The sequence below is a fragment of the Manis pentadactyla genome, chromosome 14 (genome assembly GCF_030020395.1).
Source record: "Manis pentadactyla isolate mManPen7 chromosome 14, mManPen7.hap1, whole genome shotgun sequence".
Taxonomy (NCBI): domain Eukaryota; kingdom Metazoa; phylum Chordata; class Mammalia; order Pholidota; family Manidae; genus Manis; species Manis pentadactyla.
The window spans coordinates 23,365,096-23,392,483 of record NC_080032.1 but is presented as its reverse complement, the minus strand read 5'-3'; the positions used below and the strand labels follow the sequence as shown (position 1 = coordinate 23,392,483).

General features: G+C 42.2%; 1 protein-coding gene across 2 annotated transcripts; it reads right to left on the bottom strand.

Moving 5' to 3' along the window:
- Positions 1-68: 68 nt before the first annotated feature.
- On the bottom strand, positions 69-17,697 carry PSMD9 (proteasome 26S subunit, non-ATPase 9). Of its 2 annotated transcripts, XM_036929549.2 has the most exons (6): positions 17,427-17,679; positions 12,919-13,021; positions 8,842-9,053; positions 7,146-7,247; positions 597-685; positions 69-289 (listed from the first exon to the last, which is right to left on the bottom strand). In XM_036929549.2, the coding sequence occupies exons 1-6, from the start codon at positions 17,562-17,564 to the stop codon at positions 262-264; spliced, it is 672 nt and encodes a 223-aa protein (XP_036785444.1). In that variant the 5' UTR covers positions 17,565-17,679; the 3' UTR covers positions 69-261. The 2 variants fall into 2 exon arrangements, with proteins under 2 accessions (XP_036785444.1, XP_036785445.1); XM_036929550.2 differs by lacking the exons at positions 8,842-9,053; positions 12,919-13,021 and having other exon boundaries at positions 17,427-17,697.
- Positions 17,698-27,388: the final 9,691 nt, after the last annotated feature.

The following is a 27,388-nucleotide window of genomic DNA, read 5'->3' as shown; positions in this document are numbered from 1 at the left end:
CCTGCCCACAATCCAGAGGGTTCCCATTTAATGCCATGGCCTAATTTGCAAAAGATGCTAAGCACAAATCAAGTTTTTATCAATGCTTTAATTCCAACTAAGTACACTGGGAGACCACAGCACTTCCACCACCTAGATGCTCAGGCTTCCAGCCTCTTCCAGATCCTTTTACTTCAAGGAGAGAATAGAAGGAGGAAATCTCCACTAGACCCAAGTCCAGGCCAAGGGAAGATGCTTTCCTCTTATGTTGCCCAGGGACAGTCATCTTTGCAAAGGAATAATGTTGCAGCTGGAAGACAAGAAGGAAAGGAATGACATAAGTTTGCTGGCTCCATTCAGGAAGATCAGAGGTGAGCCCTTCTGAGCTTTCAACTATATTCTTGTTATTTTAAAGCAACTGCCCAGTTAATGAAACAACCAGAGAGACCAGGGCTCCCTCCACCTCCATACCTGCATCTCATTCTGCCACAAGTATTTACCACAAGTTTGTACAGGCTGTCTGGGAATTCCCATCATTTCGCAAGAACCCCACCTCCTCCTGCAGCTTCCTGTGTAAAAAACACCCAATTGACACTACAGTGTGAATAATACTTTACCCCAGCAGTCCTCTGCCCGCCCAGCTGGTTGGGACAAGTCTAAGCTGGTGTTTCTCCCCTCTTCGGATCACTGTCACATTCAGGGGCTTCTGAAAGGAAAATAAGCCCATTTTAGTTAAAAGAGATTCAGGCTAAAATGCTAAGATGCTGATTTGTGCACATCAGATAGGTAAGGATGCTTATATTAAGCAAAATCCTGCAGTTGGTGAGAATGTTGGGGAAGTAGCACCTTAAGGCAGCCAGTGGGGCCGCAAATCAGTACCACCTTCCTGGAGAAACAGGTCTCCCCCGATAAAAAAATTTTTTTAAGCCGCATACAAAACATATTTTTCAAAAGTACAAAATGATATATGAATGAAGCATTCACTTCAGGATTGTTTATAAATTCAAAAACTGAAAAACCAAAATACCACTCCATAAGGTATTGTTCAAATATAGTATCATGAATGAAGCATTTTTAGTAAAAACAAAACAAAACCAGCAAAGTACAAACCAATCTGAATATATGTTCTAAAAGGACATGTGTTGCTTTATGCATACAAAGTTTTCTGGAAGATACACAACAAAACCGTTAACAGTGTTTACTTCCAGAGAGAAACACAAGTAGTTTTGAGTAAGAGAAGATGATGACATTTACTTTTATATCTTTCTGTGCCATTAATTTTTTCTTACCACATATATGTAAATTACTTTAATTTTAAGTACGTAGAATACACACCAAGGAAAATTATAGATTAAAGCCAAGATGGATCAAAATTTAGAACTTCTTAAATCAAAGGACACTGTAACAGACTGAAAAAGCAACCCATGGAATGGGAGAAAATATTTTAAATCATATGTCTGACAAGGGATTAATATCCAGAATATATTTTTAAAACTCCTACAACTCAACAATGAACGGAGTTCATGGCACAGTGGATGAACATAGAAAGAAGTGAGCCCCAGATTCACTCAACAACATGGAAGACTCTCAGATGTTAGATGCTGGGGGAAAGGAGCCAGACTTATAAGGCAGTATGCACTGGGAGGTTCCATTTATATGACAATCTGGAAAAGGTAAAACTATAGAGACAAAGTGCAGATCAGCGGTTATCTGGGGTGCAGTTAGGGGGAGGGTTAACCACAAAAGGATAGGAGGCCATTTTGGAGAGACAATGGAACTGCCCCTGTATCTACAATACAGTGGCAGTTATCTGACTATAAACATTTGTCAAAATTCACAGTACTGTACACTGAAAAGGGTGAATTTTACTGTAGGAAAACTACACCTTAATAAACACAACCAGTAGCTCTATATGCTGGTGTATGAACAGACTATCTCTAGGCAGACACACAGCTGGAAAAGTGGCTACCTCTGGAGGACAGCACTGGATATGGAGTAGAGGGAGACTTCCCATTACATGTTCTTTGGTTCTTCTGTCTTTACCAGGTGCATGTATTACCTCATCCAGGAGAAAAGAAACATAATAAACGAGTAACAGTGAGCCCAGACAACTGCAAAGTTTGAAAGTATGTACATTAAGGTACACAAGAGACATGAATGAGCCATAACAGCTAGAAAAGATGGAGGGAAAAGGAGGGAAAAAGAGAGACTTTGGATAAACACAGTGAATCTGTACCACCTCCAGAAACTTCACTAAAATGACGATGGAACAGTAAAGGGATTACAAAGGTATACCACCACAAGGACAAATAACAAAATGGGAAAGGGGACTGCAAAGATGAGAGATGGCAACAAAATGAAAATGGTTAGAGAATCTATACAAGTAGTCACTGAGCTAGTAGGGAAAACAGAAACCCTGTGTGATGGTTTTAGAATATGCCCATAAATTCTTTGATATTCTTTCCTTCAATAGGTAAAGGCTAATTCCCCTCCCTTTGAATGCTACCTTAGGGACTGGGTCAAGGAAGCCCACTGCTCCCCTTGGCTCTCTCCTGGATCGCTCACAATGGGAGCAGCCGCCATGCTGAGAGGGCACCCAAGCAGCATGATGGAGAGGCCTGCGTGAGGAGGAACTGAAGCCTCCTGCCAACAGCCATGTGAGAGAGGCATCTTGGAAGCAGATTTTCTAACCTCAGTCAAGCCTTCAGGTGACTGCAACCTCATGAAAGACCCTATGCCAGAACCATCCATCCTAAGCTAAAACATCCTTGATGCCAATCCTCAGAAACTGTGAGAGATAATAAATGTTTGCTATTTTAAGCTGTTAAGTTTTAGGGTGATTTTTTCACTTATCAATAAACAACTAATATACCCTCCGTGGCAAAAGGATAAAGGGAAGCTGATAAAGAACAAATGGATTTGTTCCAGGGAACTCCAGAAGGGTTCAGAACAGACTAATGAAACAGAATAAAGAATGTCAGAGGACTGGGGAAAAAGATGGCAGCATGAGAAGTGAGGCAGAACCTCCTCCCAAAACCACATATAACATGAAAACACAGCAAATACAACTAATCCTGAAAGAGTGGCTCAAAGACTATAGAACAGAAAACAGAAAACCTCACAAAAAAGGGTAAAGTAGCAAAGCCACAATCCAGCAGAACCTAAGCCCTCCCCCCACCCCAGCCCACAGGTGGGAGGAAGAGAAACGGAGCAGGGAAGAAGTAGAAGCCCAGGACTGCTTAACACCCAGCCCTGGAGATCTGCTCCAGGAGCACGAACCCATACAACATGGTGCTCTGGAGATTAGTGGGGTTGGAAAGCAAATACAGGTGGACTACTCAAAGAGACTGAGATTACAGCTGCTTATAGAGAACAGATACGCACATATGCACAATCAGCATCCCCTCCCCCTGGGGACAAAATAAACGCGGGCACTTTGAAAGACTTCCGAACAGCAAGAGGGGCACTAAAGTGGCAAAAATTACACAGAGCTTGCTGCTCAGGAGAAAGGGCAAGTGGACAAAATCATCCTGGCACACTCAGCCCAGCAGGTTGGGAAATCTCAGGAGCTTCAGATGCTCCATCCCCCTGGCTGGCAACGCCTCCCACTGCAATATGCAGTCTGCTGCTCCTTCCTCCCAGCAGGCACTGGTCCCACATACCTGCTGCACCTGCCATTGTGCCAGGCCAGCCAGGGCGGCCTTGCCTATGGCAGCTACAGGGGCATAGCACAGAGACTCCTTCCTGCATGCTTGGCCCACTGGACCTGGTAGTGGAGGCAGGCAAAACAGCCGGGAAGGCAGAAAAGAGCTCTTTCTTCCAGGCAGGCACCAGTTCCGCATGCCCGTGACCCCTGCCATTGCTACAGGTGCTTGGCAGCTCCAGAAAGTAGAGCTTCTGGGCACTAGAGGGCACAAACTACACAAAGTTGTAATTCCATAGGAATCACTAAAAAATGAAAAGGCAAAATAATTTTGTCCAAACAAAATTACAGGAAAAGATGCCAGAAAGAGGGCTAAGTGAAACTGAAATCACCAATCTACCTGATAAAGATTTCAAAATAAAAAACATAAACATGCTCATGGCGCTATGAAAAAAACATTCAAGAACTCAGGGAGGACTTCAAGAAAGAGACAGAAACTTTGAAAAATACTGTATCTGAAATGAAACATATGACGGATTTAAAAGCAGATTAGATGAGGTAGAGGAGATAGTAAATGAAATAGAAATTAGAGAACAGGAAAACAAAGAAGCTGAGGCACAGAGAGAAAACAATAACTCAACAGCCAAAGCCTGTGGAATGCAGCAAAAGCAGTTCTAAGAGGAAAGTATACAGCAATACTGGCTTACTCCAAGAAGAGACTGGCAGTTACCAAAGGGAAGGGGTTGGGGAGGGGGGGAGGGGAGTGAGGGAGAAGGGGATTAAAGTGTACTATAATTAGCACTCATAATATAGGTACGTCACAGGGAAGGCAGTATAGCATGGAGAAGAAAAGGACTCTATAGCATCTTACTACACTGATGGACAGTGACTACAATGGGCTGGTGGGTGGGGGGACTTGATAATATGGGTGAATGTTGAAACCACAATGTTGCTCATATGAAACCTTTATAAGATTGTTGATATACATAAATGATACTGTAATTTTAAAAAAAAAGAAAAAAAGAATGTCACATACAGGAATTAGGTATATAACAGAAGTGGCAATATAAACAAGCAGAAAAAGTATTAACTACCCACTAAATGGTACTGGGACAACTACTATCCATTCAGGGGGAAAAAAAAGTTGGGTGCCCTATCTCATACCATTCACAAAATTTAATTCCAGATGAGGCATATACTCAAGAGAAATGAAAACAAATGTCTACACAAGTTTATATACAAATGTTCCTAGAAATATTATTCACAATAGCCAAAAAGTGCAAACACAAATATTCATCAACTGATGAATGCACAAATAAAATGTGGCATATGCATATAATGGGTGATTATTTGGCCCTAAGAAGGAATGAAACACTGACACATGCTACAACACGGATGAACCTTGAGAACATTATGCTACGTGAAAGTAGTCCCAAAATACCACATAGTGTATGCTCCCATTTACATGAAATGTCCAGAATAAGCAAATCCAGAGAGACAGAAAGTGTCCTGCCAGTGGTTGGTGGGTATGGGGAGAATGGGGAGAAACTGCTAGAGTATGAGGTTTCTTCTGGGAGTGATGAGAATGTTCTGAAGTTAATTGTGGTGATGGTTCCATAAGCCTATGAATATACTAAAAAAAACATGGAATTATGCACTTTAAATGGGGAACCTGTATGGTATGCAAATTATACCTCAATAAAACTGTTGTAAAATTAATGCTACCAAAAATTTTTAAAAATAAACTGTTGTAAAAAGTAATAAAAGATAAATTCCAGATGGAGAACAAAACTAAAAACAAAAGTACTGTAAGAACTTCTTTAAGCAGATATAAAATACAAAAGCTATACAACCAAAACTGATGAATTTGACAAAACCAAACTTTCAAACTTCCATTTAAGTACAGACTTGATGAAGGTGTCAAACTGACTCCTAGCAGGGGGCACAGGCACAAGCCAGCTGTGTTTCAGTCCACTGCCTGCCTTCTGATGAGTTACACATGATGAGCAGCTTGGCCAGGCAGGAGTTGAGTGGCAACAAAACAAACCAAGAACTGTTGATTAAACCAAACATTCTGTTTGAGAGCTAAAAACTTTAGTAAATAATTTCTGTGGATTTTGAGCCCCATTATTTCTCCTATAAAGTATGGATCTTGGCCAAAAAAACAACCACTTTTGTTGAGGTTATATTACTGAGAAATGAACTGTGATGACTACATGGAAAGGTTATTTGATGGCACACCATGCCAGAAACTGGAAGAATGCAGCCGATTTTGAATTGTGACTTTCACTATATTTTTAAAGACCGAAATTGTCAAAATGCACACAAATCAAGCAAGTTCTAATACACGGTACTATTGCTTGAACAGTACTGTGCTACTATGCATTGCCCATGTTTCTTTAAATTCTCAGGTATGGTTTTGGCAGGAAAAGAACCCTGTAATATCACTAAATTCCACAAAATGTATATCTAACTGAATTTTTAAAAAATCTTTCAAGTAATCAGTCACTATTAACAAAGTTGAAGAGATAACAACAACAACAACAAAAAAGTACAACATATAAACAGGCATATGTTTAATATCTAGAACATATAAAAAATTCCTGCAAATCAACTTTTGAGAAGGACAAATACTAAAAGACAAAAACGGGAAAAAAAATAAACAGACAATTCACAGAAATGAAAATATGAACATTCATGAATATATAAAAAGAGATATCCAAACTTACTGGTAAACAGGAAAACACAAATTAAAATAAGATGCCACTTTAGCAAAAGTGTTAAAAGATAAGTAAAACCAGTGTACTATTGATATGATACTCACATGCAAATTAGTAAAACTTATTAAAACTTTAAGTGTGCAGTAGCATCTTGCTGCACGGATGGACGGTGACTGCATTGGGGTATGGGTGGGGACTTGATAATATGGGTAAATGTAGTAACCACATTGTTTTTTCATGTGAAACCTTCATAAGAGTGTATATCAATCATACCTTAATAAAAAATAAAATAAATAAACTTTAAGTGTGCACACACTTACAGCCTATAATTCTGCTTTTTGGTAGCTACCTCAAGAAGAGGACACATGTGTGCACAGTTGTGAGCAAATATATACAACTGTTTGTGCTGGCATAAAACTGGGAATAACGGAAATGCCCAATGATAAGGCAGTGGATGTACAAACTGGAGCACACTCATACAATGGAGTACAAGGCAACAGTGAAAGAGAGCAAGGTACATGTCAAATGGAAAGCTCTCCAAGAAACACTGTTAAATGAAAACAAAACATGGATAGTAAGGAGGGAAGGGTAATTTGAGGGTGGCTGGAAAGGCCCAACTGAGAAGGAGTCATTTATACATGATGAGGAAGGGAAATGAGAAAAACCATTCAAGGCAGAGGAACAGCAAGGGCAAAGGCCCTGGGCCTGAGAAGCAGCACTCTGAAGGCAGCATAGGTCCCAAAACAGTCCAGCCCCGGCAACTCTTGGGTTACTGACTAGATGTCACATGACACCCAACTCACCCCCTCACTGTGCTGCACCACACTGCCAATGTTATGCAGAGACTGGAAGTTCTGGGTGTTCACAGAGCCAAACTCCATGATCTCATCATCCACTTGCAGACCCTAAAGGGAGAAGAGAAAGCCAGGCTAGAGGTTAATGTGGTCTGGTGTTCTTTACCCTTCCCCACCCAATTTAACATCAAGATCAAGAGCTTGTTCTCCACAGGGCAGAATGGCAGTTACTAAAGTAAGAGGTCAGGGATTAGATACCTCCCATAGGAAGGTGTGCTGGGTAACTGGGCCACTTCCTCCTGGGGTCTCCCTCTAGTGCAGACCTAGTAAAAGAGGGCCAGGTCTGGCTGACATCTGATGAAAGCTGGCGGTTGTAGAGACCTTAAGGAATGTGGGGAAAAGCCAAATGCTGCTCTCCAGGATCCTGACCCAGGTTCAGGGGTAAAGAGGTAGGCCAATCTGGACCCATTTTGTTTAGGGGTCAGAACTTAGAGCAGATTGCCCTGGAAGCTCCCAAACAAGCAGCCACAGGCACATGGCTGACCCAGGACTAGCATGATGACCCTTTCATTCAAAGAACACAGATCACAACTCATTCATCTCTTCAACAGATATTTGTCATGGGCTGACTATAGCATTGTGTGAGATGCTGCAGAATAAAACAGAGCTGTATCTGCCTTGTAATCATTAAAGATGATTGGCAGGACCTGGATTCAGGACCCAGTTCCACAGCTTTGGAGTTATGTGCCCTGGTATAAGCCTCTTCAGGTCTCTGAGGCTTTTTCTCATGGGTGAAATGGGGTAAGATTGGTACTTAACCGAGAGGTGGCTGTGAGAAATAACATACGTCCACCTAAAAACTCATACATGATGTTCATAGTAGCATTATTCATAACAGCTAAAAACCAAATGTCTGTTAACTAATGAATCCATAAACAGAATGTGGCCTATCCATACAATGGAATGTGACTCAGCCATAAAAAAGAATGGAATAGATAAATGCTCCAACATGGAAGAACCTTGAAAACATGATACTAAGTGGAAGAAGCCAGTCATAAAGGACCACATGGTGTAGGATTCCATTCTTATGAAATGCCCAGAATAGGTAAATCCATAGAAACAGAAAGCAAACTGACAGTTGCCAGGGACTGGGAATTGGAGGGTGGGGTTTCTTTTTAGGAAAATGAAAATGCTGTAAAATTAGCTGTGGTGATGGATGCACAGTTCTGTGAATATAGTAAAAGCCATGGAATTGTATGATTTAATGTGTAAATTTTATTGCATGTATATTATATCTCAATAAAACTGTTTAAAAAATGTTTAAATATACCTGGTAAAAAACATGACTCACTTGGCAGGATGCTTGGTGTCGAGCAAGGGCTCAGTAAATGGAAGCTATTGTCATTCTCAGGTCCATGATTCAGTGCCAGCTAAAATAAGCCCCAGGAGATCCTCCTTCCCTCTCCTGGGACATTTATCACCTTCAATCTTGTGTCCCAGGTCTCCCCAGTGGCAGCCGGGCTGACTCCTCTCTGAGACGCTACCCCCAATGGCCTCAGTCAATTTTTGCTGAACAACTAAGTGGAGTCAAGTTGCAGCATGGAGGCAGTGGGTCCATCTCTCCACAGTGCCCCAGGCCCAGCCCATGGCTACCTGACCCACAGCACCTCTGGGTGCAGCTTTAGGTGGCCAGGTCCCAGCTTACCGCGACACTGGCAGGGGAGCCAGGGCTGATGCTATTCACTCTGGCAAAGGCCTGAGGGGGGCTGAGACCCTCACTCTGACTCAGGCTGCGGCTCATGGCCTCCTCATGGGCCTCTGCCATGTCCCGGGCCTGCTTCTCCTTGTCACGAGCGTGCAACTGGTGCAGGGCCTCCTCCACCTGCTTCATTACCGCCTTGTGATCGTTCTGCAAGCCTGGGGGGATAACACTGTATCAGGGGCCAAGCAAGACAACTGAGGACACAAGAGTCCCACATTCATTTACTTCATATATAACAAGCACTTATCACATGCCAGACATTGGGCTAGAGGCCAAGGACAAATCTAAGAACAAGACAGAAGGGCTACCCCTCATGAAGCTTACACTCTAGCAAGAAAAGCAGCAACAGAACAAGTAACTACAATGACATCTGATGATTGCAACGAGGGCTTACCCAGCCAGGCAGCCTGACCTTGCTAGTCTAGGAGATCAGCGATGTCAGTGCTCTCACTCCCTGCAGGCTACCGCTTTGGTTTCCTCCTGAATCCTCCTAACTGCAGAGGAAAGAGGGCTATATACCTGGGGAGTCTAAAAGTTAAGCCAAAAGCCCCAAGTTTCCCTCCAGTCTGATATCTTAACATGGTTTTGCCCTACTCTGTATTTTCCTATTTTTTTAAAAATAAAAATGGCATGCTTCTAAAAATATTAAATTATTCTGGCTTCTGCTAAACTGCCTAAAGCAACCACAGGCAACGATCTTTCCAACTTGTTCCCATGCAAACTAAATGTACCTCCTTTAAAGTCTAGAGGTTGTGAAAATAAACAAAGGATCCCTCATTTGAATTGGAACACCATGAAGGAAGAGTTCTCAGGCAAGGACCACTCATTGCAACCTGAATGACCAGCAGGAAGAAGGCAGAAAGGAATTATTTTGATGACGGAGGACACTTTTCACATAGGAATTTCATCTTCTGCTTCAAAAAAGAAAAAAAAAAAATAGAAGGAAGATCCTCCTGTACCCCAGCAGTGACGTACTGACCAGCTTCGCAGCCAGTGAGAAACCACCACCACCTGCACGTCTTGTTCCCCTCCAATGACCTTTGCTTTAAAACAACCCTCTCCAAATTCCTCCTAAAAACTAATAAAAGGTGGCCTTCCCTTTGCCTCTTAAAAAAAAAAAAGGCATGCTTCTTTTCCAAAAATTTCCAAGGAAAACTGGTATTCAAAGGGACTATTCTATAATTATACTGTGGCTCCAAGGAGCCTTTGGCATCTTAGGCTGTATCACACCCCTGGGGTTACTTGCACCCCCTGACCCCCAGAGAGGCATGGCCTTACACCAACACACACTGCAGATGGAGTCAAGACTCAAACAGGTAAAACAGAGGTCATTAAGTGAAAAATGTGGATGATAAATTCCCTTCTGATATGACTGCGGTAGCCAGTGCTGGTTGCTGTTCTGGGGCAGGGTGAATAATGGCCCCCACAGATGTTCCCATCCTGATCCTTGTCACTTTTCAGGCTAACAGGGGCTTTGCAGACTTGACTAAACTCAGGACCCTGAGATGGGGAGATGATCCTGGATTATCCAGATGGTGGGCTCAGCATAACCACAAGGGTCTTTGTAAGTGAGAGAGGGAGGCAGAGAGCAAGAGAAAGATGTGATGACAGAATCAGGGATTGAAAGATGCAACTGTAGGCTCAGAAGATGGAAGGGGCCACAAGCCAAGGAGGGTGGGTGTCTCTGGTAGCTGGAAAAGATAAGGAAATGGGTTCTTCCCTGGAGCCTCTGGAAGGAACAGAACCTTGACAACAACTTAATCTCAGCCCCATGAGACCCATTTGTACATCTCACCTCCAGAGCTATAAGATAGTAAATCTGTGACATTTTAAGCCACTAAGTCTGTGGTAACTTGTTATAGCAGAAACAGAATACTAGTGCTCTATCAAAAAACCTAATCTCTCCTTGTTGCTTTATTATAAGTAAGTAAAGGATTTTATTTAGACAATGACATACCCACAATAGAGTATGCTCCCCAATGTTTCTTGCAGGGCAAAACCACGTTAAGATGATCAAACTGGAGGGAAATTTGGGGCTTATTCTTAGATTTGTCTAGGAGGGGAAAGCAGAAATTGACCAAGCAGGGTAGTGGTGGGGTGGGACATGAAGGACAGATCCATAAAAGGTGGGGTGCTAGCTGGCACAGGACCATTTACCCTTCCCACATCCTTCCTTCCCTTTCTTTCTGCTTGGCACATGGACATGGTGACCCTGAAGACAGAATGTCCTACAGATGGCAGAGACTGGGTTTCTGATGACTAGCACCACACTGCCTACTTGAAGTGTCTTTCCTGAGGGACTAAATTCTTTTATGTTTTCATGACTGTATTTAGGTCATGATCATTAACAGCTGAATGTATTGAATGTATTTCCTATTCTTAATTGATTAGGATTGTAAGCAATATTTTACTTGGGCTTCCACTGTTACTTCAAAAAAGTTTCCACATGAAGTTCTTAAAAATAAAATGAAAAACTGGACAGCTACATGCAAGAGAATGAAACTGGATTATTGTTTAACCCCATATACAAAAGTAACTCGAAATGGATCAAACACCTGAATATAAGTCATGAAACCATAAAACTCTTAGCAACATAGGCAAAAATCTTCTGAATATAAGCATAAGCAACTTCTTCCTGAATGCATCTCCTTGAGCAAGGGAAACAAAAGCAAAAATGAACTCATGGGACTACATCAACCTAAAAAGTTTCTGTACAGCAAAGGACACCATCAACAAAACAAAAAGGTATCCTACAGTATGGGAGAATATATGTGTAAATGACATATCCGACAAGGGGTTAACATCCAAAATACATAAAGAACTTACACGCCTCAACACCCAAAAAGCAAATAACCCAATTATAAAATGGGCAGAGGATATGGAGACAGTTCTCCAAAGAAATTTAGATGATCAACAGATACATGAAAAGATGCTCCACATCACTAATCATCAGGGAAATGCAAATTAAAACCATAATGAGATATCACCTCACACCAGTAAGGATGGCCTGCATTGAAAAGACTAAGAAAAGCAAATGCTGGCAAAGATGCGGGGAGAAAGGGGAACCCTCCTACACTGCTGGTGGGAATGTAAGCTAGGTCAACCATTGTGGAAAGCAATATGGAGGTTCCTCAAAAAACTAAAAATAGAAATACCATTTGACCCGGGAATCTCACTCCTTGGAATTTACCCAAAGGATACAACTTCTCAGACTCAAAAAGACATATGCACCCCTATGTTTATTGCAGCACTTTTTACCAAGCCAAGATATGGAAGCAACCTAAGTGTTCCATCAGTAGATGAATGGATAAAGATGTGGTACATATACACAATGGAATACTGTTCAGCCATAAGAAAGAAAGAAATCCTACCATTTGCAACAACATGGATAGAGCTAGAGGGCATTATGCTCAGTGAAATAAGCCAGGTGGAGAAAGACAAGTGCCAAATGATTTCCCTCGTTTGAGGAGTATGACAAAGAAGCAAAACTGAAGGAACAAAAGAGCAGCAGACTCAAGAGACTCCAAGAAGGAACTAGTGGTTATCAAAGGGGAGGGGTGTGGGAGGGCATGTGGGGAGGGAGGGAGAAGGGGATTGAGGGATATTATGTTTAGTACACGTGGTGTGGAGGATCACGCAGAGAACAGTGTAGCACAGAGAAGGCACACAGTGGATCTGTGGCATCTTACTACACTGGTGGACAGTGACTGCATTAGGGTATGGGTGGGGACTTGATAATATGGGTAAATGTAGTAACCACATTGTTTTTTCATGTGAAACCTTCATAAGAGTGTACATCAATAATACCTTAATAAAAAAATTTTTTTCAATGAAACATGAAACCACAAATATAGAACTCTAGAGTCTAACCTATCCCCAGTCCCTCAATAGGAACAATGAGGCAATCTCATCAAGCAGAGGGAAGGAAGCAGGCAACGTGGAACACTGGTGATTTCATTTGTGGGCCCTAAACACCCCTGGTGTCAAGGTGGGGCAATGTGCCCTGCAAGGACCACTCACAGATGATGTTGTGCCTTGCGGTTCGGACTTGGTACAGGTCCACGTCTGACCTGGGGTAGCCCTCACAATCCACCAGCGGCTCATTCATCCCAATGCCTTTTTGCTATAGGGAAGAAAGTGGTTAACAAGATTTCACAAGTATCAAGTCCTCAAGGCCTCTCCCCAGACTCTTTTCCTTTGCAATCATAATAAAGGTGACAGTAAGGAAAGCTGCCCTTTATAGATCACTTAGCACAGGCCTGGCACTTTACCCACATCTGCTCACAACCACCCTCTGAGATGGGCACTATTTTTAAATTAATTTTAATAAAACAGGTATTGCAGAAATCCATTCTCCTCTTTTGAAGTTAAAACAGTGCAGATAAAACTAGACTCTTTTGAGCATCTTCCCCAAGGCCAGCCTCCTCGACTCCTCTAAACTTTCCTTCCGACAGCAGCTGACACCTGGCTGGTGCCCTTGGAAGCTGCTGGGGAGTGAAACTCCAAAGAGCTCCCAGCTGTGGCAGGCCTTTGGTTCTTCTGAAAATAAAAAAGATCTGAAAGGGATTTCCTTGGGAAGGATATGCTGGTATCACTGGTTGCCTCCAGGGAGAGGAATGGGATGGCTGGGGAATGGGAGGGAGGGAGGCTTTTCATTTCATCTCCTTTTGTAGACTTTGAACTTTGACTATGGAAATAAATTCACTATTCAAGAAAATACACTTGTTTTAACATTTTAAAGTCTTTTTCTACATAAGTCAGAGCATGGTGCACAAAAGCAATAAAATGTGTCATATGACACAGGGCAGGGCCTTTACAGTCAGACTTCGATTTGAAACTCAGTTCTGCCATGTACAACCTGGGTTCCCTTTATTAAGACCTTCACTTCTAAGCCTCAGCTTTCCCAATTATAAAATGGGAATAATAGCACTCAACCTCCCTTCCCACCTGTTGGGAGAATTAATGAGTTGAGTGCTTAGCACATGCCAGGCACATTCACATGGGGTGAAAAGATAGCCCAAGTCCTCACCCCCAGAACCTGCAAAATATGATCCTATTTGGACAAAGGATCTTTGCAGGTATAATTAAGTTAAAGAGCTTGAGATAAGATCATGTTGGATTTAGGGTGGAATCTAAATCCAATGATGGGTGTAAGAGAAAAGAGAAGGACATTTGGACACACACAGAGAAGGCAACCCCGTGAAGACAAAGGGGAGATTGGAGTTATACAACTACAAACCAAGGGTGGCCAGCTGCCAACAGAAGCTGGGAGTGAGGCATGAAACAGACTCTCCTCAGAGCCCCAAATGAGCCAGCCCTGCTGACACCCTGACTTCAGACTTCCGGCCTCCACAACTGTTGAGAATAAATTTTGTTGTTTTAAGCCACCAAGGCTGTGGCAATTTGTGATAGCCCCAGGAAACTAATACACATAAAACAAATGATGGCTGTAGTTATTAGTCAGCAGAGAGACAAGCTGCTCAGTGTACACATGTACCAGGAGGAGGGATCCCACGCACTTTGCTTTCTCTCTGGAAGCCCCTGGGATGCACCTACTGTTTCCTGTCATTAACTCAAAATCCATAGTTTACCTTAGGGTTCATTCTTGGTGTTTTACATTCTATGGACTTGGCTAAGTGTATAATGACACGTATCCATCATTATAGTACCATACAGGGTATTCCCCTGCTCTAAAAGTTCCCTGTGCTCTGCTTATTCATCCTTCCCACTACCCTCAACCCCTGGGAACCACTGATCTTTTTAGAGTCTTTATAGCTTTGCCTTTTCCAGAATGTCATATAGTTGCAATCATACAAATGAAGTCTTTTCAGACTGGTTTCTTTCCCTTAGTAATGTGCATTAAGGTTCCTCCACGTCTTCTCATGGCTTGCTAGCTCATTTCTTTTTAGCACTGAGTAATATTCCACTGCCTGGATGGACCACAATTTATCTATTCACCTACTTAAGGACAGCTTGATCACCTCCAAGTTTTGGCAATTATGAAAAAAGATGCTATTAACATCATGCAGGATTTCATGTGGACATGTTTTTAGGTCCTTTGGGTAAATACCATGGAGTGTGACTGCTGGATAATAAGAGTACATTTAGTTTTGTAAGAAACTGCCCACCTGTCTTCCAAAGTAGCTGTACCATTTTGCGTTCTCACCAGCTCCAAATGAGAGTTCCTGTTGCTCCACATCCTTGCTAGCACTTGTTCTAGATATTGGCCATTCTAACAGGGATGCAGCAGTATCTCAGGTTGTTTTAAGTTGCATTTCCCTGATGACATATGATGTGGAGCACCTTTCCATATGCTTATTTGCCATCTGTGTATCTTCTTCGGTGTCTGTTAAGGTATTTGGCCCATTTTTTAATCAAATTGTTTGTCTTTTTTAGCACTGAGTTGGAAGAGTGCTTTGTGTTTTCTGGATCCCTTGTTAGATAATGATCTGAAAATATTTTCTCCCATTCTGTAAGTTGTCTTTTCACTTTCTTCAGTGTGTCCTTTGAAACACAATTTTACATTTTGATGAAACCCAGTTTACTTTTTCTTTTCTGGCTTGTGCTTTTGGCATCATATCTAAGAAGGCTTTGCCTAATCCAAGGTCACAAAGTTTTAGTCCTATGCTTTATTCTAAGAGATTTATAGTTTTAGTCCTCCACTTGTTTTTAAAAACAACCTAGACCAGGACTTCAAGTTCAAAGCCTTCAGCAAGCAATAGTAACCAGCTAAGAGCAATAAATATATTGTAACACTCGATATGCTTTTTACCTTATATTTAAAGGGAAGAGATTCTCATTTTTTCATGGGCCTTAGAGTTATAAAATTTCCTTTCGAAATAAATTTACTTAAGTAAATGGAATATTATTCAGCCATAAGAAGAAAACAAATCCTACCATTTACAACAACATGGATGGGGTATTTATGCTCAGTGCAATAACCAGGCGCAGAAAGACAAGTATCAAATGATTTCACTCATATGTGGAGTATAAGAACAAAGAAAAAACTGAAGGAACAAAACAGCAGCAGACTCACAGAACCCAAGAATGGACTAACAGTTACCAAAGGGAAAGGGACTGGGGAGGATGGGTGGGATGGGAGGGATAAGGGGGGAAAAGGGGCATTATGATTAGCACAGATAATGTAGGAGGTGGGGCACGGGGAAGCAGTACAGCACAGAGAAGACAAGTAGTGATTCTGTAGCATCTTACTACGCTGATGGACAGTAACTATAATGGGGTATGTGGTGGGGAGTTGATAATGGGGGGAATCTAGTAACCATAATGTTGCTCATGTAATTGTACATTAATGTTACCAAAAATTTTTTAATTTTACTTAAGTAAAAAAGTGGGCTTACAAATATCAAGGAAATAACAGTACAGGAAGTATATGGATATAGCAGCCTGCTTGTGGTAGAAGGTAACTAAAGTTTGAGAAACTGCTAACATAATGCTGAAAGTACAGATTCTAGATTCAACAGGCTTGAGATCTTAATTCCTCTTTGTGACTTTAAGCAAGTGACTTCCCCTTTCGAAGCTTCAGGGTAACATAATACCTCCACAGGATAGTTGTGTGGATTTCATGATAAAGCAGACACGTAAACCAACAACCTTCAGGCATATAATCAGCACCCAGGAAAATGGTACCCTGAACTCCATATACACTTCATCTGATTTCCATCACCTAAATGCATTCCACCTGCACTATACAAGATGTAATTTTCTCTTCCTCTGAAAATTGATTTGTGGTTTTACTCGGTGGCAAAAGAAAAACTGCGTAAGTTTTGGAGCCAGACAGACCTGAGAACTAGCCTCACCACTGCCACTTTCTAGCGATATGACTCTAGGCAAGAGTTTGCCTCACTCTGGGCCTCAGTTTCCTGCTTATATGATAATGATATGATGATAATGAGCTGTCCCTCAAAGTCCGGTCCTTAGACCAATCGCATCAACTTCGCTGGGAATTTGCTAGAAATGCAGCTCTGCTTCTGCGCGCCCCGTCCCCCAATCAGAACCTGAATTTTAACAAGATCCCCAAGTGATTTGCATACACATTGAAGTTTAAGATGCTCTGACATAAAGTGGTTAGCAAAGGACAAGACATCTTGTAAATGTACAAGGACTGCTAATGGTGATTTATTACCCTGACTCTGCAAATTTATTAGCTGTGTGACTTCAGGCAAATTTAAGTAACGCTTGTTTTCTCATCCCTAAAATTGGGGAAATAACAGAATTCACCTCAAAGGCCTGCTGCGAGGATTAAGTGAGCTAACTAAAGCAATGCACTTAAAACAGCGCCCAGCACACGGTAAGGGCTCATGAACGCTTGCTGTAACAGCACGACTAATTGTCCTTAGCAGTTAACATCACAAATGCCACTCTGTAGGCCTCCCGGGGAGGGAACAAGCCACAGCTGGGAGCGTAAGAGGAGGCCGCCACGGCCTCGCGGTCCTCCCGACTCGGGAGACCGGGTCAGAAGGCCTCGGGGCTCCCATCACGCCAGCCGGGAGTCCCGAGCCCACACTCACGCTCTCCAGCACGTCATAATTGGCCTTGATCTGCGCCTCAATCTCATCCTTGCGCCTTATCAGTTCCTGGACGTCCCTGACAGTCACCGCGACGGCCTGCGGCGAGCCTCCACTCGGCCTCGCTTGCTCCTCGGACATCACCGACCGCCTCGCGAGATCCTGGAAGCCGGGTTTCCCGGCTGCGGACGCCACATAAAACTGAGGCTACGGTGCCACGCGTGGGCCAAAACACCACAGCCAACCGCGAACGCGCGGAGAAGCGAAAGGTGTGTTTTGGCGATGGGCGGGGTCGCCGGAAGCCACACCCTGCTGAAACCCGCGGTCCTGTGGTAACCGGCGAAGGGCAGTTTGCGGAGGGAGGGTTTCCAGGTCCCCTATAAGCGCTGTCCCTAGCGAAACAGGAAAACCTCTTCCTAGCTGACTTTTTCTTTCATCATTCATTCAACAAACATTTATTGAGTGCCTACCGTATGATAGCAGCAATGTGCGAGGCTCTGCAGTTCAATTCTACACATCTACCAGAAACATTCAGATTCCTTTCTTGCGTTTTACAAACCCTACAAGCTTGGTTCAAATGGGGCTCTTGCCACTTACTGCAGTGTACACACTTTCAGTAAATTACTTCACTGCTCTTAACCTGTTTCCTCATCTGTAAAATGGTGCGATTTTTATAGCAATCTATCTCACTGAGCTGTCATTTTGTCAATAAATATTTATTGAATGATTCTTCTGTGCCAGTCATCGTTCTGGGTGCTGGAGGGGTAAAGAATTGAGCACTGGGCTCAGTGCCTCTCACACGTGAAGGCCTCTATAAATTTTGGTAAGAATAGCAGTGATAACTATAATAAAAATTTGTATTATTATTATTACTTACCAAACACTTACAATGTACCAGACACTGTCTTAAGTGCCTTACACATATCAATTCAACAACCTTGTGAAACCAGGATTATTATTGCCCTTGACAGCTGAGAAAACAGTCTCAATAACCAACCTGCCCAGCTAGCAAAATAAGCTGCCAGAATTTCAACTCAGCTTAACCAATGAAACTTAACATCTCAACATATGCCCCCTAATATTTTGCTGGAAAGGACACATCATCACCTAGGTAGTATTCAAAGATGTTGTCCCTGAATCTAATCGTGGAAAACAGAAACACACACAAATCCAAATTGAGGGACATTCTTCAAAACAACTGGCCTGAACTCTTCAAAAAGTCAGTGTTGTGAAATACACACAAAATAGCTAGGCAATCACCTAGATTAAAGACCAAAGAGACAACAGTTAAGGGGCAAGAGAAGCAACTTAGTTTCAAGTGGTTCTGAAAAAAATAGGAATTTATATTTCTAGACAGAATGATAAGGTAAATGTAGCAAAATGTAAATAATTGGTGACTCTCCCCAAATCATAAGAACACTCTTTACGCTATCTTTGCAACATTTCTGTAAATTTGAAATTATTTCAAAGTAAAAATGTTATACAGAAAGTAGAACTGATTACATTAGACTTCCTATATTTTAATGATCTTTTTTAAATAAACATTTCTAACACTGACCCACACACACACACACACACACACAAAAAGAGAGACACAACTAAATGCAGTGCACAAACCTTGACTGGATATTAATTGTTTAAATAAAAATCAGCTTGAAAAGACATTATTGGAACAATTGGTGAAATTTTTAATATGGACTTTATCTTATAGTGTTGTATCAATGTTAAATTTTCTCAATAAAATTATGGCATTGTGGTTATGTAAGAATATCTTTTATTCAAAGGAGATGAAGAATTTGGAGATACAGTATCAAATTTCTGCCTCTAACTTGCAAGTGGTTCAGGAAAAGAGCTATACATACAGAGAGGAAGAGAGAGAAGCAAATATAACAACAGGTAAATATAAGTGAAGGGTACATGGATGTTCATGGAAACTATCTTAACTCTTCTAAGGTTTGAAATTTTTCCGAATAAAAAGAGCAGGGAGAAGATTCCCACTCAAGCAATTTCCCATAAGTGGAAAGATTCCCACTCATTTGAAGAAGAACTATTGTTTAAGTCCCTATATAAGGTTTTTGTCAATATCATTGTCTTTATCATGATAAACCCAGATCTTGTCCTCCAGAGCTCTCAGATCCATCCGTCACCTCTTCCACTGCTCGCACACTGCACCCACAAGTCTTTTTCCAGACTGCAGCAGCCTCTGGCCTGGCCTCAGCTTTGGGTTACTCCTTTTGTCCATTCTCCACTCAGCAGCCAGAATAACCTGCCCAAAGAACAGAATTGTCACTCTGCCGATTAAAGGCTTTCAACGTCTTTCCAGTGCCCCTCTCTTGGCTTTCAGGACCCTCTGATCCCCACTTGCCTTTGACCCCCCCACACACACACACTTCCCAACAACATCTGTTCCAACCATCCTGAGCTTCTAGCAGTTTCTGGCATATTTATTGCTCAGTCTCTCAGCACTGCGTCTTAGCTCCTGCTCATCCTGTCTGCACAACACCCCTTAGGCCAAGTTGATTCCAGCTCTCCTCCGAGATCCAGCTCAAACTTACCTCCTCTAAGAATCATTCTTTGACCTGACCCAAGGAGCTGGGCTGTTCACTGCACTTTCCACGTTATATCATAAATGCATGTTTATCTGTGTGTCCAACACTCCAAGGACTCTTAGAGGATATAGACAGAGGCCTATTTATCTTCATATGTTTGACTGAGTGGTAAACTGCAGATTCTAAGAGAACAGACTGTGAACACAGTCTTTGCTAGGTTCTGATTCATCTTACCTGCAGTGGCTACCAACAGCCAGCAAAGCCTTTGTTTTAAAAAGCTGCCAAGATCTGGGAGAACTTACATTGTTTGCCTCTTCCAAAGATCCATATCTTGCTTATTTTCATTTCAGAATGAGATAGAGGCCAAGAAATGCGAAAATTGGAAATAAAGCCAGGACGCTAGAGTTACCCTAAGAAGATGTAGTGGTCATGATTCTTCCCGCCTGCCTTCAGGACTCAGCAAATATCCTGTATTTCCCTCCTACCTGGCCTGGAAGTCAGGCAAACTGGCAAAGCATTTACCCTCAGCTCCTGCATCCATAAACCAAGAGGCTGGACTCCAGGGTCCAAACTTGTGTGGTCCAAACATAAGCCAGGCATCAGGCTTGTGTGAGTTGGTTCACTAAGTTTTTAAGAATTTTCAATTAGTTGTTGAATCAGCTCAGGGCCCCATCACAGAACAGTTGGCACACAGAGGATATTTAAACGGTGTTTAATGGAAGGGCTATTTACAGAGTCATGACAAGCTTAAAGAAGCAAATAAGAGATGATGAAATCAGCTGGGACTGGCAACCATAGGGGTCAGTTACCACCTGGTAAAGGAGCAAAGGGAGGTTTTGGAAGAGAGGGTGTTGTCACCCAGCAGGAGTGAAACACGACTGCTGCTAAACATCTGGCAGAGAGGGAGCTGGGGAGTAAATACCCCACCCTCTTCTCCCTCCTCTCACCTCCTGCCAGCGCCTCTTGTTGGCTGGGGCCAAAGGGACTTGGGGCATAGAGTAGGGCAGAGAAGGGAGAGACCTGGAGGAGTGGACAGAGTATCCAGCACAGTTGCCAATATTTAAACATCTGAGATTATTTAAATTAAATATAAACAGAGACCTACATAGTGTATGATACTATTTTTATACAACAAAGCAAACTCCCCCACATACTATGCCTATATATGATTGCATGAGAATGGAGAAAGATGGGGGATTGTACATATGAGATTGTTAATATTTAGTACCTGCACAGAGTATGGAGTAGGGGAGAAAGCAATTGAAAAAAATAAGTTACTTACTAATATGAATTCAGAGTAATTTGACAAAGAAAATAATTATTAAAGAGCATGGAAGTGTATGTTCAAGTAAGATTGATCATGGTAGATGCTGTTTCTACTAGTAAGGTTTTGTTTGGTCTAGGATTGGTTAACATAATCATGATACAGCCTTTCAATGAAATATACATACACATATGACAGACATAGGTATTTATTAGCATTGAAATTGTTTACAAAGCATATGAAAAAAATTGTTACAGGAAAGTATCATATCTATATATTTATACATTTTTAGAAGGCAGTCTGGGTGGATATGCTCAAATAGTCCATGACGATTGTCTAGAGTTGAAGAATAATAGGTGGGTTTTCTGTATTTTCTTTTTCCTTTTTTAAAAAAATTTTAATTTTGTGTATTTTTTCTTTTTCTTCCCCTAAGTTAACTTGTATTAATTGTGTTATAAAGAATAAAATATGCAACAACATGGATGGAGCTAGAGGGTATTATGCTCAGTGAAATAAGCCAGGCAGAGAAAGACAAATACCAAATGATTTCACTCATCTGTGGAGTATAAGTACAAAGAAAAAACTGAAGGAACAAAACAGCAGCAGACTCACAGAACCCAAGAATGGACTAACAGTTACCAAAGAGAAAGGGACTGTGGAGGATGGGTGGGAAGGGAGGGATAAGGGGAAAAAGGGGGCATTACGATTAGCACACATAATGTAGGGGAGGTGGCACAGGGAAGGCAGTACAACACAGAGAAGACAGGTAATGATTCTATAGCATCTTACTAGGCTGATGGACAGTGACTGTAATGGGGTATGTGGTGGGGACTTGATGATGGGGGGATGTCTAGTAACCATAATGTTGCTCATGTAATTGTACATTAATAATACCAAAAAAAAAAAGAATAAAATAAAACACATGTTTGAGCTGGTTAAACAGGTGTGTTCAGTTTGTGAAAATTCAGAGAGGTATATACTTTTTGCACTTTTCTATGTATATTAATCTTCAATAAAAATACTATTTCTCAAATCAAATATTCCCCAAAAATCATAAGGAAAACTTAGGAACCAATAGAATTTCTTTATTAAGAGGAGAGTCACATGTTTATATGTCACATGAGAGACATAAAGTTAACTGTTTTTGAAGTGAATAAGTCAATGGCATGTGTTACATTCACCATGTTGTGTAACCACCATCTCTACCTAGTTCCAAACATTCATCACCCCCTAAACAGTATCTGTACCCACTAGCAGTCACCCGCCATCCCTTCCTCCCCCAGCCCTGGCACCCACCAATCTATGCTCTGTCTATTCTGGATATTTCATATAAATGGAATTAAAATCAATACTATTTTTAAATTGATGGATTTCACATGAAAATTCAGATTTCCTGCTTCTTTTAACTAAAATCAGGCCAAGTGAGACTCACGTCCCCACAGGCAACCTCTGCTGAAGCTGAGTAATCATTGACCTATTGACAAAGCATAAGCCTGCAACCCCACCATCCTACCCAGCTCTTCTCTCTTCTCTGTCCCTTTCCTGGCTCCTGGGGCATTTTTTTTTTCTCAATACAAAGAACAACACTTTAATGAGATCAGAGAGAGCAGTGCATACATACCACTAAACGGGTACTGCAGGCTGGGCAAGGTTACAAGCAAGCGGACTGACAAACTACAAACTCTTAATGTTTCAAATGTCCTCACTAGAGAGATTTGATTTAAACACGTAAAATGAACATATAGGAAACTTTTCCTTTGAGGAGCTGGTGACCTGCACTCAGCATCACATAATTAAAAATGTTTATGACTTTCAGCACAGATCTAAATACTTTCACATTTTAAAAATCAGAATCTACACAAGTTTCAAGCTGATGGAGTTCAAGTTCTGAGTTTTCATATATAGTTTTAACTTGTATTAAACACGTTTATTTACAACATGGATTCAAGCCCCTTGACTAACAGCTTCTCAGACTCTTTTCATTTGTAAAAATCCTGAGGTTGTCCAGGAGCAGTGAGACACACCAGAAAAAATGAGAAACGTGGACTGGAAATAAGGAGGAATGAATCTCGACTCCATCACCTATGAGTATGAACCAGTTAGCTTCTCTGAGCCTCAATTTCCTGAACTGTAAAATGGGTCTAATATTAAAACCTACCTGAGAGGGTTGTTATGTTAAATGCAAAGCACTGGACACATAGTCATTCATATTCCTGTAGGTAACAGAAAGACTCATAACAGTTCTCCCTAATACGCAGAAGTGGGAAAAGGGGGTTCAGAGAGAGTAAACTATATATTGAAGGCAACTCAGCAACTTGGAGGCCAAAGCTAATTCCTGTTGCCCTTGTGGAGAATGAAAGTCAGCGCTCTAAAGTGTGGGTGGCATTTAAAGCTTGGGGACTTTGGCTGGTAAGGACACAGGTTCAGTGTGGAAATGATCAATGGTTGCTCTTGAGTAACTTCAGTCCCAGCTTATGCAAGCGACGGAGCTATGACGCAGTGGTGGTTTGGCCCAAGAGGAAAGAGAAAACCCCTTTGATGTGCCCTGGACCTGCTCAAACTCCATGGCCACTGCACTCCTCCGACCATTCCCCAGTCACAGGGGCCTCTTGCCCCCAAACCTCAGGCAACCGCAGTGGTGCAGCCACTCCTACGAGCTCAGGAAAGCCCATCATGGACTCTTCAGGGAGTTTGTAAACGTTTCTGTTTTACAAACACCAGCATTCCTTAAAATTGAATTATATAAAAAATTAAATGTAAAAGCAGCAAAAAAGTAATGTAAGCTTACAACTTAATAAACTGTATTAAAAACAAAGGTAATAAATGCTCGAATCTCATCACTTCCTTATTATTTTACTAAGTTTAGTACTTTCTAATGGTGTGATATGTTACTGCACATGCTGTTTTCAACTCCAAGCTCAGTGACCTCATGTTGGTAGCTTGAAATTGGCCATAGGTAGTATTTACCCTACAGAATTCAGCAAACACTACAAACCAAGGCTTTAGTTATTGTTTTATTGATTGTCCAGGGCAGGAGTGGACAAACTATGGCTCTTGGTCCAAATCTGGGCCACCATTTTTTTTTTTTACGGTTTTATTGGCACACAACCACACCAATTCATTTCCATACCGCCTGTGGCTGCTTTCCCGCCATCATAGCAGAGTTGAGTAGATGCAACAGAGGCGGTATGGTCGGCAGAGCCTGAAACACTTAATATCAAGCTCTTTACAGAAAATGCTTGCCAGGACTTCTTTTAGACTTTAAAAAGTGATAGTGTTAGATATTTAAAAGTTGCTAAAAGAGTAGCTCTTAAAAGTCATCACCATAAAAAAGAATTGTAACTATGTATGGTGACAGATGTTAACTAGACTTATTGTGGTGATCATTTCAGAAAGTATATAAACAGAGAAGCATTATGTTGCATACCTGAAACTAATATGTTATTTGTCAATTACATACCTCAATAAAAAAAGTTTAAGTGATAAAGAAACTTCAGATCACAGCCTCCACACACGTTTCCCCCACATGTTGCTATTATTGTTATTGTTCTCCTTGTGTTGGTCAGGATTAGTGGTTGTAAATGCCAGAAATCCAACTCAACCTAGCTTAAGCAAGAGGGGAAAATTTGGCTCATCCAGGAGCATGTCTGGAACAAGTCACTCAGACATCAGGAATCTGCCTGTCTCCTTCTCTTGTCCCTGCTTTCTCTGTGCTGGCTTCATACACGGCACGCTTTCTCTCTGTAGACTCAGACGGGGCCACCACAGCACCATCTGATCGTCTTGGCAAATGCAGAGCGCACAGACAGGCTCTCTCTCAAGCAAATGTCCCAGGGCTCATATGCCCCCAAACCACAGACAGAGGAGGGGAAAGGATGGTTTCCCCAAAGGAAAAATGAGATGCAGTAACAATAGGAGGAATGGATGCTGGTGAGACATCAATGACAAAGGTCCATTCCCAGACCTCAGCACAGAGGACACCCTTCACACCATATGGGATCCTGAGCACCCACTGCTTACAGTTTGGAGGACTGAGACTCAGAGAGAAACTGGGAGTGGCCCAAGTTCACATGGTCTCCAAGGCCCAGCGATCCCATAACCCATGCCATCAACTCTCTGGCCCTTCCAGGCCACCACTGATGCCTGATGATACAGCTGCCTGTCACCCCAAAGCCCAGGCACATGGGCTTTGTGCCCCACGAGATAAAGACCAGCCACACCCAGCTGGTCCTGCCCAGCTACACTAACCCTGATAACCAGGCACCCTGGCCAACCCTCACCCACTTCAGGCTCCACCTGCCAACTCAGCCCTTGTTAAGAGGACAGTGAAGCCTGGCAGGAGAAGTTCTTTCCATGGCTTGTGTTTCTTGTCTTTTCAATGGGTTTCAGCCCCCAGCAAGTTCACTATGATTCAGTGAGACCAAAGAAATGACAGTAGAACGTTCTTGGGGTGAAAGGGCTATACCCAACTTTATTTCCATGGTGGCAGGCTGATCACTAAAATCCTATTCACTCAGAGTGAGACTGCATGCAGCAAGCTGGTCCCTGCCTCTGGGCCCCTCTGCCCGCACAGCTGTCCTCTGGGTCTCTCTGTCCGCACAGCCATCCCACACGGCCGTCCTCTGGGCCTCTGTCCTCTGCTCTGCTCTCCTGAAGCCTTGCAGCCCTACCACCATGTTGCCCAGAGCACTGGGCGGAGCTCTTTATATAGAGTCAGTAGCAACGTATTGCCCACACGTGTGTAGTGAGCTAGTCAACAAGGCCAGGTGAGAATCCTGGCCACAAGAACTTTCATTTTATCCACACTTCTGAATCCTCATTAGTTCTGTGTTTCAGCGTCTGTAGCTGTAGATTCTAGGAAGCAGAGCATAGATTGTTTGGCTGTTATAAGGTCCATTTTTTAAAATTAAAGTATCATTGATATATAATCTTATGAAGGTTTCACATGAACAACATGTGTTTTCAACATTCACCCATATTATCAAGTCCTTACCCCCCACCCACATTGCAGTCACTGTCTGTCGGTGTAGTAAGATGCTATAGAGTCATTCCTTGCCTTCCCCATGATATTAGGTCCAATTTTTAAATGTAACTAAAGCCTCTTGGTTTATTTATGTTTTCAAATATAATAAAGAATCACAAATAGACCACTGGACCACTCAGCGCAAGCACAGCAACTATGAACAGGAACAGCTGATTTCCTGCCCATCTTTCTTCCTGATGCTAACCTTGAGCAGAGGAGCCTTTAAAGTTCTGATGATGTTGCAACTCTGCTCTAAAGTAAAAAGGTTTTACTTCAATAGCTTCCCATTGCCTCAAAGATGAAGTCCAAACACCCTAACCTGATATTTGAGAACCTCCCACATTGCTTATAATAATAAGCATAATAGGTAACTACTGAGTCTTACCACGTGCCAGGCATCAAGCAGAACTAAACAAAGCACACTACATACATGAAATCAGCTGATCCTCATAACAATCTTATGAGGGAGGTACTATTAAAATTCCTATTTTACAGAAAAGGAGACTGAGGGTCAGAGAGGTAAAGTGACTTGCCCAAGGTTGCTCAGCTAGTCAGTGTCAGAGCCAGGAGCACACTTCTGGCTTGTCCACAGAGTCCCCTCACACGTCTACAGTGCTCCTACCTCCCTCCTTTGTCCACCCTGGCCCCCCTTCCCAGCATGCCCCTCCCACTCAGCCACAGTCAAATGAAGAGGTACTTCTCCAAAGTCTTAGTGAATAAAGCCAGGAGGCCGATTTTCTTCTGCTGCTTGAAAATGGGCTCAAAGGTCATTCTCCAAGCATTTTCCAAAATGTGTGAGCAACAACAGCATGGCTAGAATGGGCTAGCATGTCGACTTTGGAAAGAGCCAGGCCTGGGTCTCATTCTCAGCTCTGTCACTTGTCGCTGTTTGTCCCTGGATGCCTCTCTGTGCCTCCATTTCCTAATCTGCTGTCATGTGGGATCTTAGACTCAGCATGCAAATTAAAAGCTTGCAGCTGCTTCGGAAAGCAGCAAGGGGCTTTCCTTCCGGAAGAGAGGAAAGCTTCCAGAACAGTTCTGAAATTTCAAGATCATGAATGCTCTCTCCTCCCCTCTCCTAAGTCTGGGGTTTTGTTTATCTCCGATGTTAAAAAAGATCAGTGTGTCC

Coding starts and splice junctions, on each gene's coding strand:
- PSMD9 (XM_036929549.2), bottom strand. CDS start 17,564: ATGTCCGAGGAGCAAGCGAGGCCGAGTGGAGGCTCGCCGCAGGCCGTC. Junction 9,054..12,918: donor CGCAAGGCACAACATCATCT/GTGAGTGGTCCT, acceptor TTATCCCCCCAG/GCTTGCAGAACGATCACAAG. Junction 686..7,145: donor TGGTGCAGCACAGTGAGGGG/GTGAGTTGGGTG, acceptor TTTTCCTTTCAG/AAGCCCCTGAATGTGACAGT.